The sequence below is a fragment of the Sceloporus undulatus genome, chromosome 7 (assembly GCF_019175285.1).
Source record: "Sceloporus undulatus isolate JIND9_A2432 ecotype Alabama chromosome 7, SceUnd_v1.1, whole genome shotgun sequence".
NCBI lineage: Eukaryota > Metazoa > Chordata > Lepidosauria > Squamata > Phrynosomatidae > Sceloporus > Sceloporus undulatus.
The window spans coordinates 35,904,500-35,919,469 of record NC_056528.1 but is presented as its reverse complement, the minus strand read 5'-3'; the positions used below and the strand labels follow the sequence as shown (position 1 = coordinate 35,919,469).

At 45.8% G+C, this 14,970-nt stretch overlaps 1 protein-coding gene across 1 annotated transcript in view; it reads right to left on the bottom strand.

Moving 5' to 3' along the window:
• Positions 1 to 5,228, bottom strand: part of MAMLD1 (mastermind like domain containing 1) — a 103,921-nt gene extending 98,693 nt beyond the window's left edge. Inside the window, exon 1 of the mRNA XM_042478684.1 lies at positions 4,857 to 5,228. Coding sequence (XP_042334618.1) covers positions 4,857 to 4,910 — 54 coding nt within the window. The 5' untranslated portion in view covers positions 4,911 to 5,228. The remainder of the gene's footprint in view (positions 1 to 4,856) is intronic.
• Between the last annotated feature and the right edge of the window lie 9,742 nt (positions 5,229 to 14,970).

Genomic DNA, 14,970 nt, shown 5'->3' with positions numbered 1-14,970 from the left:
TGGACATCTTTTCTGATCTTCTAGAAGTGAGATTTCATCCTGGGTATTTTTTACTCAGTAAAACAGGGAGGGGGAATGTGAAGCTCTCCCAATATTGCAGCTCCCATCATCCTTTACTACTAGCTATGCTGACCAGGGCTGATGAGAATCACAGCCCATCCACTATTTGGAGAGCCACATGCCCTTCACTCCCCGCAATAAAACAGTGGCAGGAGTTGGGCCTATGGCCCAATGAGTGTAAGCATCATCCCCTCCATCAATACTGCCAGCAAAGAAGAAAGCAATGCATTCAAATACTGCTGCCTCACTACCCACGAACAACTGACCCATGCCTGAACTTGAAGCCTCCACAACAACTTTCTCCAACTGGTGCTTCCTGATATTTTTGGATTACAACACCCATCAGCCATATTTCAGAGGAAGCCCAAAACTTGCAGAGGGGTCTTGTCTTTCCCTCCTGATGAAATTTCTTTCCGACACAGACCTGTTTAGCATGTACCATCTAGCATACAACACCATACACATTAGTGCTGCCACATTACACAATGATGTCCAAAGAGACTTATTCCTTAGCTTGTTGTTGTTGTGTGCCTCTCAACTCATTTTTGACTTATGACAACGATAAGGCGAATTAGAGGGCCAGAATGGAGTAGTTGGGCATTGGACCAGGACCCTGGGAGACCAGGGTTCAAATCCAGGCTCGGCCATGGAAACCCACTGGATAACCTTGGACAAGTCACATCCTCTCAGCCTCAGAGGAAGGCAAGGGCACACCCCCTCCAAAGAAACCGGCCAAGAAAACCCTATGGAGCTAATCACACTGGGGCTAATTTTGGCATTAAAGAGAGATTAAAGTGCATTTAAAGCATCCCGCAAATAAAGCAAAAACAGCAAGTAATTGCACGAATGATGATCACATGCAATTGCACAAATAAAGTGATATCAGAAATGCACTGCTGCGGAAATCCTAAAAGTAAAAAGATAAGCATTAATGCTTCTTTGTGACCACTTTTGTGAGACATTGGGTGAAATCATTTCACGTTAATTACGTAATTTCCCCAGGATATTTATGGGATAAACTCCCGCTCTCCTTCGTGTGATAAACCCCTATGATAGGGTTGCCTTAGGATTGCCGTAGACTTGAAGGCCCACAACCACAACAAAGGCAAACTCACCATAGGGTTTTCTTGGGCAGCTTCTTCAGGGGCAATGGCCTTCCTCTGAGGCTGAGAGAGTACACTTTTTATACATCTGCCTGGGCATTAGAAAAAAAGAAGATTGCCCATATATACTCGACTATAAATCAACATCATGTATAAGTCAAGGGCAGGTTTTGGGGGCAAAATTATGCAATTTGATATGACCCTTGGAAAAGTCGAGGGTAAAACTTAGGGACATGCAACAAAGGATCTAAATGATGAAGCAAAGGAAAACAATGCCAAAGAATCTACAAAATTATGGCAGGCATAACTGTTTTGGCTCACATGAAAGGCTGGATGGAAGAGAGAATAGAGGGAGATCAGTGCTTTCAGGACAAATTGCACTCTTGCCTTTCACCAGGGGATGGTTCCCTTTTTTAAAATAGGAGTTGAAGTATAGAATTTGGACTGACCCATGGATATGTCGACCTAGGTTTTGGGTCAATTTTTTTGACTAACATTTCTAGACTTATACATGAGTAGTTTCCCCAATTGGGGGTAAGGACCTTAAGAGCGGGCAGATCAGCACAGAGCAAAGGCCACTGATCAATCTCTTGCAGATTTCACAGGGGAAGAAGCACCAAGACATATTGGGGGGTCCATGATTGGAGATCCTGCCCCACACCTCCCTTGGGGAAAAAGCCTTGCAAGGTGGGCAGCATCCTCCTAGAGCTGGAAAGAGGCTTGCCTTGCTTCCCAGAGAAGTAGCCTTTGCAAACTGTAGAGACTCTGGCTGGCTTTGGGGGGAAACACAGAGCTGCTCCAGCTCGATGGCAACCAAGACTCCCCTGCAACCTATTAATCTCCTGTTACAAACGCCAGGATCTTTGGCAGACACCGCACCATCTCTCCCCTCCCTTTGCCTCCCTTCCCGGCTTCAGCTGGCTGGGAGGAGGAGGAAGAGGAGGAGAAAGAGAGAGAGAGAGAAAGCAGCTTTGGAAATTTATTATGCCAGGAAGGAGGAGGAGGAGGAGGTCTCTGAAAGGAAAGCTCAAGCTGGTGGCTTCCAAGGGAGAGCTGCCACCCTCCTTTTCTCTGCCCCCCTCTCCTCACCCCAAAAGCAGGCATCCTCTAGGCCCAGTCACCCTGGTTACAGAAGTGGCCCCCCAACCCAACCCCCTCTTGCTTCAATACAGCCATAACAAAAGCAAGGCTGGGCATATCAGCCTCAGCAGGAGCTTAAGGCCACCCAAACAAATCCTGCCTGCCTAGCATCTCTGCTGGGGATGGAGGCTCCCAGAAAGCAGCAGAGGGAGTGCATACATCCAGATCTATAAATCCAGTGTATATCGAATATAGATTGGAAGAGGGGGATCATGTGTTGGAGGGAGGGAGGCAGGGAGATCCTCCCAGTTCATCTGCTAGTGCTAACCATCGCCTCCTCCTCCTCCTCCTCCTCCTCTTCCTTGGGCTTCAACCAAGGCAGACAGCTGGAAAGGCCAGGCAACAACAGGCAGCTTGTTTACCCCGCAGAGTGGCTCCTTTCCGCCTCCCTCCTTACTCACAGGCTGAGGGAGAAAGCCAAAGACTTGTCTCCTCTTTTTTCAAAGCTGTGACTCAGCAGGGGTGGGTTTGGATTTTGTATTTCCCCCCATTTTTTCTCCCTGGGTGCCCAGCAAAGAAACACTCACTCCCAGGGGCAGGAAAGCCACTCTGCCAGAGTTTGGGGACTCTGGCAGCCCCACAAGCTTTGCCAGGGGCACCCACTGAGCCTTGGGGTGCCAGGCTGGACAGCTACACCAAAAGCAGAGGCTGGGCCCAGTCATGCCCCAAAAGAAAAGGAATGGGAGTCCTCCCCCACTTCCCCCCCCCCCCCAGTGACCTTTGGGACTACATTTGGAGAGGAGAAAGGAGGAGAGAAGGGAAAAGCCCTCTCTGCCAGGAAGCCTCCTCCTCCCAGGTTGCAAAGGGATCCAGGAGCAGCTTTGGGGGTGAAGAAAGAAGCTGGGGGCAGGGGCTTTGGGAGCCTTGAGCCTCCTTCCTCAGATGCATTTGGTGGAGGGCAGAGGCCAGAAACAGACCATAGGGCCACCCCTTGCATCTGAGGAAGGAGCTCAAGGCTACCAAAGCTCCTTCCTTCCTTCCTTTTTTCTCTTTCTTTCTTTCTTTCTTTCCTTCCCTCCCTCTTCTCTCTTCCAGTTTCTTCCTCTGCTTCCCTCCTCCCTCTTTCTTTCTTTCCTCCCTCCTTCCCCTTCAGTTTCACTCTTTTTCCTGCCTTCCTTTTCTCTTCCTTCCTTCCTTCCTTCCTTCCCTTTCTTTCTTTCTTTCTTTCTTTCTCTTTCCTGCCTTCCCTCCCCCTTCTCTCTTTCAATTTCTCTCATTTTCCTACCATCCATCCTTCCTTCCCTTCTTCCCTCTTCTCTCTTCCAGTTTCCTTCCTTCCCTCCCCCTTCTCTCGTTCAGTTTTTCTCTCTTTTTCCTACCATCCTTCCTTCCTTAGACCCAAAGGTGCCACAAAATCCTTCTGCAGAGTGATCTCCCAGACTCACAAGGGATTCACTCTCTCCGAATGCCTCCCAGTCTGTGCAAAACACTAGGCTGACCCTTTGCCTCCATCTCAAGATGTCTTCAAGATGAGAGAGAGAGAGAGAGAGCCCGGAGGCTGGCTGCCCAGGTGCTGCTCCTCCTCAGGAGTTTCTTGAGCATCTCTGGGGCAGAAGCCCCTTGAAGGCAACATCCCCTTCTTTCTCCCTTTTGTTCCTCCTCCTCCTCCTCTTAAGTTTTCCAGCCAACTCTCCCTCCTCCAGCCAGCCTGGCTCAGTTCCCCCAAAGAGCCCACCACCGCATCTCCTCCCAGCCTTTCCATCCCAGCCAGCCTCCGGTGCCTTTCCCCCAGAAGCCCCAGTCTGGCCAGTTAAGGCTCCCTTAACCCTTTCCTTGCGTTTCCAAGAGGCATTGGATTCCCTCTCCCCCCCCCCCAACCCTCCCTCTCCATCGCAACAAAAAGTCTCTCTCTCTCTCTCTCTTTGGAATCCATGAAATAAAAAGGGGGCAAATCTGCCTTTGCAAACTCCCCAAGAACTGGAGGAAGGAAAGGAAAGAAGAAGAGGAGGAGGAGGAGAAGAAAGGGGAGGAGGAGTGGAGCCCCATCCAGCAGCCTGTTTACCTAAGGAAGAAAACTATTCTGGGATATTCAGGAGGGAAGCCCAGATCCAGAAGGAGGAGGAGGTCTAGGTGTGTTTTGGGGGATGTGTGTGTCTTTTTCTCTAACTATAGGTCTTTCTCTCTATTGCCCACCCCCAAATCCTAGAAGGTGCTGCCCAGCCCCAAGAGAGGGCTCCACTTTTGTCTGTTGGACGCCCATCACCTTCCTTCCCCCCAAAGACCACCAGACTCTCTCCCCATCCCTCCACTGGCTGCCCTCCCCAAATGCCCCCCCCCGAGGGACCCCCTTTCCATTGGCAAAGCCGGGATCTGAAAGGCTCCTTGGAGGCAAAGCTTGGGGAGGAGTGGGTCACTAGGGAAAAGGGGGTGTCAGGCCCCCTCGGGCGGACTCTGGAACTCAGGGCCGGCGCAGGGGCGAGAAACTTGGCTCCCCTTCCCTGGTCCTCCAGCGATCCAAACGACATCTCGTCCCCCACCTCCTTTCCCTTCCTCTCTTCCTTCCCTCCTTCCCTTCTTTCTCTCTCTCTCTCCTCCCTTCCCCCTTGGACTTACTGGCAGATGGGGCTCCATGCGTGGTGCTTCTACCCTCGGGGAAACCAGAAGCATCTTGGACTGGCGATCCACCAGCTTGTAACATCCAGGGTTGCCTGCCTTGGCTCGAAACCCAGCAGCCGGAGACAAGGCTTCCCAAAGGCAGCAGCGGCAGCAGCAGCAGCAGAGAAGAAAGGAAGAAAGACCTTGCCTTGCCTTGCCTCCCTCCCTCCCTCCTTTCCTTCCTTCCTTCCTTCCTTCCTTGCCTTCCTCCTCCTTTTCTTTTTTAGGTTCCCGACAAGTTCATCCTGGCCTTGCGATCTGGAGGAGGAGGAGGAAGGAGGAGGAGGAGGGGGGATGATGCACTGGCCCTGGCTCCCTTGGCGCACTACATCTCCCTCGCCCAGGAGGAGCAAGGGAGGTGGAGTTCTGTGGGCTTTGGAGTTCCTGATAGGGCATATCTCAGGGCTGTGTCACTGGGAAAGGAGGAGACACACACACACACACTCCCAGGGCTCCAGCTTTAAAGGGGAAGGAGTCCTTCCTTGGGGAAGATCAGGGGGAAAGAGCATCTGCACTGGCCTTTTAGCCCGCTTCGGTGCCGGGGAAGGAAGCAGTGGAGTCATGAGGGGGGTGTGGACCGCAGCAGGTGACACCCTAAAAGGGGGTGACCCCACTGTTCCCCAAATACCTCCATTTTGGCAGAAACAGGCTGTGCCCCTTTGCTTCTCTTTAAAAGGCTTGAAGAGTGAAGCTCAGGGGAGGAGAAAGGAGGGGCCCCAGCATCTTTTAAAAAATTAAAATTTCAAATTTCAAAATTTTAACTGAAGAAATTAAAAATTTTTGAATTTTCTTTATTCTTTTAAAATTTCCTTTCACAACCTCACTTTTGGACCACACCTTCACTGGGCATATGCCCATATAGTGGGCCCTTGTTATCCACTAGGGTTCGGTTTGAAGATCCCCTCCAGATCACAAAACCCCAGGGATGCTCAAGTCCCATGAAACATAATGGCAGAGCAAAATGGGGTCCCTTAGATAAAAATGGCAAAGTCAAGGTTTGCTATTTGGAATTTACACTTTTGGGGGAATACTTTCAAGCCGTGAATCCGTGCCTCCAAGATGTCTCCCCCCAATTGTGATTATTTTAAGTGATTTTAACTGTATTTTATAATGTGGTTGTTATAATTACATAGTTTAGTTTTAAGGAATGGGTTAAGGGTTTGTGTAATTTTATTTTGTATCTAATTATGTATTTGTGTGCCTCTTGCTGTTGTAACCCGCCTCAATCCTAGGGGAGAGGCAGGATAAATATAACACTTATTATTATTATTAATAATAATATGTATTTGTTTGAAATGTTATAATGTAGATACTGTTGCAAATTGTACATTGTTTAGTACTTCTGTTGTAACCTGCTTTGATCTCCTTGGAAAAGCGGGCTATAAATAAACAGTATTATTATTATTATTATTATTATTATTATTATTAATTATTATTAAAATCTGTGGGTAAGGAGGGCCATCTGTACATTTAGGTTGTGCCCAAATTGGACCCAAGGTTGCTCATGAAAGAGAGTCACTCTTGGATGGATAACCACAACTTAACTTGTGAAGTTGAAGGCTTTCGAGGTTGGTGTCCATAGTTTTTTTTGGGGGGTTCGGGCGATAGGGCCGTGTTCTAGAAGAGTTTATTCCTGACGTTTCACCAGCACAAAGATGTGTCTGGCATCTTTCTCTGAAGATGCCAGCCACAGCTGCTGGCAAAAGTCAGGAGCTCCAAACCCCATGAGGACAATGATGGCAACAGCAACAACAACAACAACACAGGCCTGCAAAATTGAGTCATAAAAACTTTTTTTTAAAATCGGTTTTATAGGAAGTTGGCATTCGAAATCCCAAAATGACCTTAGCTGTGCCCCTCACATACATTTTTTTCCCTCCCATATCTTGCTATTACTTTTCTAAGTTGTAATAAGGGACAGAATGAAAGGACTCTGCAAAGAATTCACCTGCATAGTATAAGGAAGTAAGAAAGGGGTTGATGTCTTCAAACAGACTTTCAAAACACTTTCTTTTGTGGATAGGAAACACCCAAGATCCCTTCGAAAGCACTAAATAACTCACCTGGACACATCAGCGTCCGCACTTAAAGCTGAGTAAGAACTGGATTGGGGTTTTTTTTTTTAAATCAAATGTGTGAAAGAACTGTGTGTGGTATGGCACTTTTGTTGCACTTTTGTCCTATTTAGTGCCCCAAAAGTACATAAAAAAAGCTACAATGTTGAAAAAAAAGTGTGTTTGGTGCTTTTTCCTCCCCAATGGCAGGTCTGTATGGCAGGCCTGTATATTAAATAAACTGTTTTCAATAGGGCAAGGAATACTCCTTCACAGCCACAACTGAGGATTGCGGAGAGTTTAAGGACGGCTCGGAGACGATGAGACGCTTCCTGGGCTGGGCAGACAAGGGACAACTTCAACCCCTCCTTGCCAAGGTGAAGCCAGGTTACTAACAAGACAGGCTGGCACAGTGTGTCCCCTTGGCCTCCTGCTCCGCTGCAGGGATATTTATACAGGCAGCTGCCCAAAAAACAAAACAACCCAAACGCTGGATGCTTTTTATGGCTGCAAAGCATGCTTGTCACCAAATGTGATTTCTGAATGCAAAGGCTGGAGGAGGCAGTGACCTGAGGTTAGGGCAGAATGAGGCCAAGTCTAATGGTCCCAGTCGCTTCCCTGTTGTGTTGGTGTGTTCCTCCAAGTCCTTTCTGATTTATGATGACCCTAAGGTGAACCTATCACAGGCTGTTTGAGCACTGAACCAGGACTCTGAGGACCAGGGTTCAAATCCCAGCTCAGCCATGGAAACCCACTGGGTGATCTTGGGTAAGTCACACTCTCTGAGCCTCAGAGGATGGCAATGGCAAACCTCCTCTGAAGAAACCTGCCAAGAAAAGCCCATGAAAAACCTTAAGGTCAACGTAAGTTGGAAACAACTTGAAAGCACACAACATCATCTGCAAGTGGAAGTAGAACAGAGGAGGACTGAACCTACCTTCCACAGGTAGGAACCTCCAGCGACTAGGAGTGTCCACCGCGACAATTTTCTTGTGCTTCATAAAAATGTGCCTCTAATGGAGGGGAGCCCTTGAGAAGGGCCTTTCGCCACCAGATCACACTATTCTGGTGCCCCCCTGTTTGTAATATTTCCTTTTTCTTTAAAAAAAAGAATTATAGTAATGGGCACTGACTTCAGTGTTAGCATTGCCATCTGTATTTCCTGGCAAGGCCCTTGGGATTGGACCAGTAGCAGAGAATTCAACAGATCTGGCCCTTCCCACCACGACTGCAGTTGAATGTTTTACCTGTTTTGCAACAGAAACTTCTTAGCAGAAAAGTGGCCACAAAATTAACAAATCTTATTTATTTATTTATTTATTTATTTATTTATTTATTTATTTATGTTTTAGATGCTGCCTTTCTCCCAAACTGGACCCAAGGTGATTCACAAAAGATAATAGCTCTTGGATACGTAACAATAAGGTAACTTGTTTAGATGCTTGGTGTGCCTTCAAGTCATTTCAGACTTATGGCGACCCTAAGGCAACCCTATCACAGTGTTTTTTTTCTGGCAAAGATTACTCAGAGAGAGTTTGCCTTTGTCTTCCTCTGAAACTGAGAGAGTGTGACTTGTCCAAAGTCACTCATTGGGTTTCCATGGCCAAGCAGGGATCTGAACTCTGGTCTCCCAGAATCCTAGTCCAACATTCACTCTACTGCTGGCTCTAACTGCCTAAATACTGACAACTGATTTTCCTATTTTTGTTTAGCTGTTGATAACTCGATAATATAATTTTTATCAGGAAAAATGGTAGTTTGAATCCATCCAGTTGTGTACTGCTTGAGTATTTGTTTAGAGCATATCCCTGCCCCAAAGCAGTTTTCAAAATAAGAAGGGATAAAATCCTTTAACCACCAAAACAAACCAAACAAGGAAATAAACATGAACAGCAGAATATATAAAAACATAAGGCAACAAACTAACACTAAAAAAACTTGAACACTTGGAAACTGCTTTAGCCTAAATTACTAAAATATGGCAAAACAATTTATTCAGTTCAATATAGTGTATAGGGCACCCATGTATCTCTAGGGGGAAGATTCCATACTGTGAGAACTGATGCCCAAGAGGTTCTTTCCTGAATTACTGTTGTTGCACCTCTACACTAAAGTGCTTTCTGACTGCAGCTCTTGCCTCACCATTCAAAAGCAAAGCCTGATCCAGGGAGATCCTTAGGCTAGGAATTGGAGCCTTCAGATGGAAGGCAAACCCATGCAAAAGAGAATGCATACCCACCCAGCCAATTTTTCTACCAATCAAATACATCTTTGCCCTATATGAAGTAATTTTTAGCAAAAGGTCATGGGGTGGATCAAAGAACAATGCTCCAGCACCTCCTTCTGTTATCTGCCTTTCTGATAAGACTTAAACCAGTGCCACACTGTGCTTTCCAGGCGCATCCTGGAAGGGGTAGGTGGGTGCATTCCTGGCACAGTGTAAGAAAATTATCTTTTTCTTTTCTTTGAAAAACAAACTGTAGAAAATAAATGAATTTGAGATGTGGTGCTGGAGAAGAGTGCTGAGGATCCCATGGACAGCCAAAAGGACAAACAAATGGGTTTTGAACAGAACAGATCAAGCCTGAACTCTCCTTGGAAGCCAAGATGATTAAACTGAGGCTATCATACTTTGGCCACATCATGAGAAGACATGACTCATTAGAAAAGGCAATGATGCTGGGAAAGATAGAGGGAAGTAGAAAAAGAGGAAGACCATACCCTGGATGGTTGGACTCTATTAAGGAGGTCACAAGATGAACCAGGCACGTAGCCAGGATTTTGGGAATGGGGGGTTCAGTCTAAGTGCCAACATATATTTTGTGATTAGATTAGATTTCATTGATATTATTTTTAACATTAATTAATGAAAGGGGGTTCCGGACCCCATGCCCCCCCCCTTTGGCTATGTCACTGGATAAACCTTTAAGAAAGAAGAAGAGTAATGGAAGAAAATGGAAAATATGCCTCTTGTAGACATCTTATCCACAGGGTCACCATAAGTTGAGATTCAGTAGAGCAGTGATTCCCAAAGTGTTAGAGACTGGGTTGCTGTTGTTGTTGTATTTATTTATATCCCACCTTTCTCCCAGTATAGGGACTCAGGAGTGGAAAGCCACTGGGTGACTTTGGGCAAATCACACTGTCTCATCCTCCGTAATTAGCTCCGTAAAAGGATGGCCTTAGGGTCACCATAAGTTGGAAATTACTTAAGGCACACAAGCAGAACTAAAGGTATAACTCAGGGATGGGGTAAGTACAACCTATGAGTTGCATGTGGCCTCTAAGCCCCCATTTTGTGGCCCGTAATGCTTCCCAGGAGACTCTCTCTACCCCACAACTGACTATTTCCCCAGACAAAACATGCCTCAAATACCCAAACAGCCACAAAAGCTTGGTGATTTAAGCTCTTCAACCTTATTAATCACAGCCAGGACTGCTTAAAATGAAGAACAACGGCCTTTTTCTAGCTGCAACTCAAAGCCAGGAGTGACATCCTATAACTTCTGGTCACACTGGGAGCAATGCTGCAACCCACAGGAGTGCTTACAGGAGGAAACAGCCCCTGCCCCCTTCACAGTTGTGTATATATATGTGCATGGGTTTTATTAAGCTTTAAAGTAAAGACAGGTCTCAGCAGCCCAGCAGGACTCAGTGTTACTGAAAGCTGGGGAAGAGTCCAGGAGAAGTAGCAAGTTCCTAGTTTCTTCTGTAGATCATCCACTAGAACAACAAATACAGTTCCAGTCTCCAAACCAAGTGTTTCCTTGAACAGTGTCAATAATCTGCATCATCCAGAAGTCTTTGGAACTGGGTCAACACTCACATACTCATATGCTGATGCACATTAGGGACATATGGGCAGGTCGACTGAAATCTCTCAGCCCGTTTGGCAGTTCTCACCAAACAGAAGTTGTTGTTCCAAGAAGGATACTAATGCAGACACCCCCACTTCGAGTCCAAGGAACATTCCAGTCTTTATCCTGTTTTCCCCCCTTTTGGTTGACTAATTGAAGTTGTTGAATGCCTTCAAGTCATTTCTGATTTGGTTCCCCTATCATGGCTTTTCTTGGCAGATGTGTCCAGAGGAAGTTTGCCTTTGCCATCCTCTGAGGATGAGCGAGAGTATGACATGTTCAAGGTTCCCCTGTAGGTTTCCATGGTTGAGGAGAGATTTGAACCCTGGTCTCCCAGTGTCCTAGTCCAACACTCAAACCTCTTACCTCTAGCACTGGCTAGTGAAGGTAGTTAGATAAATTCTGATATTCTTCTCTTTTCCACCACCTTTCCTTCTTAACCAGCCCTATAATCATTCCATGCACTGAAGTCATTGGGAGGGCCTAGGCTGGATCAATGATGTTTCCAGGGTTAGGCGAGTGTTGCTGTAAAGAATATTAAATCCTTTGCATGTCCTCGTCAAAGGCAAACTCTTCTATGGAAAGATTGAGCAGCTGATTTTCATGTTGTTTCTAAAGGAGATATTGTCATCCTCTCTTTTGCCACTAATAAGATTTTCCATTTTAAAGAGATGCTGTCTTTGAACAGCAACATCTCGTTTTTAAGCATGGTGGCATTAGTAATAACAATGGACTGCAAACATGTACTAATGGAGGGCTTCCCACCAGTTTCAACCTATTCACATGTGGCTTCAGTTTAGATTTTCCCCCCTAATGCGCCTGTCTTATAAGGCATGGTCTGCGCACAGGCTGCGAGCTGAGTAGATGGAGTTAGACAGCATCAAGCATTTCCCCATTTCATCATTAGATTTGATAGGCAACACAAGGCTCCAGAAGGGATCTTTTACCACAATGGTTTAGAAGCAAGTAAAAACATGAGAAAATCAGTGCAGGATCAGACCAAAGATCTGTCAAATCCAGCATTCTGTCCCCATAGTGACCAAAAAAATATTAATGGGAAGGCCATAAATTGGACATAACTAGAATACAGGGTTTAGGAAAGTCTTTTTCAAGCTAGTGCAGGTTGATTCAAAAAGAAAGTAAAACTATTCTTGTTCAGTTTTGTTCCATTCATTTTTAGTCACCCTGTCCCACAATCTGCATGAGCCATTCTGAAAATTGCAATAAAAAGAGAGGGAATAATTTCTAGCACTCTCCTACTTCCTACCCCAGCAGCTGGTCTTGAAGGCATCTTGCCTCCAATAGTGGAGCAAAAGTATACAGTAGATGCTATGATTAATAACAACCGAAAGCACTATCCTCCATGTATTTATCTAACCCCCCTTTGAAATTGTCCGAGTGTCTACTGCCACCAGCATCCAGTGACTATATGCTGGAAACCTCAACCTATACCCATTCTTTATCTGTTGCAGAGGCAGCTGTACTTCTGGTACAGTGAAAGCAAAGTCTGTTTTGTTGTTGTTGTGCCTACAAGTTGTTTCTGACTCACGGTGACCCTAGGGGGAACTTGAGCTAGCGTGGCACAGTGGTTTGAGTGCTGGACTGTGACTCTGGAGACCTGGTTTCGATTCCCTGCTTGGCTATGAAACCCACTGGGTGACCCTGGGCACGTCACATGCTCTCAGCCTCAGGTGAAGGCAATGACAAACCTCTTCTGAACAAATCTTACCAAGCAAACCCCGTGATAGGTTTGCCTTAGGGTCACCATAAGATGAAAATGACTTGTAGGCAGACAACAACAGCAACAACAAAGATGAACCTATCTCAGATTTTCTGGGGCCGATAGTGTGTTACTTGCCTAAGGTTACCCAGTGGGTTTCCATGGCTGAGCGGGGAATCACACTCTGATCTTCAGAGTTGTAGTCCAATGCTCAAACCATGCTGGCTCTCTTAAAGTTTGTTTGTGTGTTGTGTGCCTTCAAGCAGTTTTCGACTTATGGCGACCCTAAGTCGAACATATCATGAGGTTTTCGTGGCAAGATTTGTTCAGAGGAGGTTTAGGATGGGCTTAATACAAGAAGGACAAAACAAGAGACAAGAGATGCTCACATTACTTTGTCATGCAAATTAATGAGATGCTCAATGTCAGAATACATAGGAAGTAAACAAAAGTGCAAAGGTATCTGAATATGCTGCCTCAGTAAGTCTGATGGAATCTTATTTTATCCGGATGGAGGCCGTGCTAGAAGATATGCTTCAAAGCAAACTGAACATGAACTAGAAAGGAAACACTCATAGCTTTGTCACAGGTTAATTGCCAATAAAGGTATGAAAGCACATTGATTACAGTAGTGCCGTGGGAACATGTTCATTTAGTGCCTCAAAACTGAAGGCTTAATCTCTGAATTAACCTTTTCTTTCCATATTGTATCTTATATTTACAAAATCTAAATGGCAGAGCTGACTGCTCCTATTTATATTGATATGATTTAATGGTTTCTGCCATACTTTGATGTTTCAGGTACCCACTTTGTTCATGCAACACAGCTGTCCACAGAAATGTCTGAAGCATAAAGGTCTACCAGCTGAATAATCACAACAGGATGGGAAGGCCCTAGCTTTAGACCTAAATGTTCACAAGACCCACAAGACTATTCTGTTACATGTGATACATGAAGGCTATAGTCTAGTGCATGTGGAAGCTATGGCAAAAGTAATTTGTGCCTCCTTTAGAATCCACTGGGCAGGTAGAAACAGACACAGTCCCTGTTTCACTCTTGTCCCATTTCCCTTTTGTTAGGATGGGGCTTGGGAGAAAAACAATTGAGGACTTCACCTGAGGTGATCCTCCTACCTTTTCCATAGCTCAGTGGGACTTCTGTCTTAATAACTATTTGTGTGGGCTTGTGTGGCAAGTCTTCAATTACCCCAGCCAGGCTTAAGTTAGACATGCCAGCTCTACCACACAGATAACAGCTTTTTCTGCAACAGAAATGAAGCCTGAGGCTGCAGCAGAAAGCAGTTCCCCATGTATTTGACTTGTTTCGTAATCACCTATTGTTTCTAAGGGAAACACTCACTGGATGTGGAATCAGGCCCAGGCCTTCAAGTAGGGACAGTCAATGCATTTGAATTTAAGTTGAGCTGTGGTGGGAGGGTTTTTAAAATGTAAATACTGTAGGCAGATAAAGAGAAGTTGTCTGTGCCTATTGTCACCTCAGTGCAACACAAACACAACTGAGGCAGCTTTTAATCACATCTACTTAATTGGCTTAACATGGCAGGGGCATGCATGTGAGTTTAATGAACACTATATTTTGTAAAACGGACAGCAGTGGCAGATTCTCTCAATGCCTTCCAGATCCAACGTCTAGAAAATCGGTACTGACATATGAAATAAAGGATGTCCTCTTAAAAGAAGGGACATCTGGTAATCCTCGCCAGGCCACACGGCAGGGGGAGCACCAAGCCCCCACCCTACCAGTCAGCAAAATGTTAGCACTTTCAGCTGCTGAATTTCCACTCTAATGATGGACACTGTGAAATACAATGCGCTCTCACTGGAGTCACGGGAAAGGAACTCAGAGGGTGTGCTATAAATGCTTGAGCAAAAGGCCTTCTTGTCCATCACCCTCTTCCCAGCTGCCCCACATCAGAATTATCACACAGGCACGTGTGCACTCTTGTGCAACTCCCACCTCTTAAGATCTGGTGCATTTTTCCTTGCATTGTCCTCAATCTCAGTACACAGAACCCAATAGTATCTAACCAAGGAAAGCTTTTTGCAATGAAAAGGAAAATCCCCTTAGAGTGGGGAAAAGGGATTTTCACAGCTTTGTGTACTGTCTGTGACAACCAGTGCAGTGACTTAGTGCATGCATTTGGAAACTCCTGAGCTGAATTTCACTCCAGCATGGTGTAGTGGGTTGGGCATTTGACTCTGAAGGCCAGGGTTCAAATCCCAGTTAGGCCATTTAAACACACTGAGTAACATAGTTTTTTATGGGTTTTTCAGGCTATGTGGCCATGTTCTAGAAGAATTTATTCCTGATGTTTCGCTGTTATCTGTGGCTGGAATCTTCAGAGAATGCTGGCATGGAAGTGAGTGGTGTGTGTGTGTGTGTGTGTGTACTGTATGACTCTAGGTTGGGAGGAGAGACC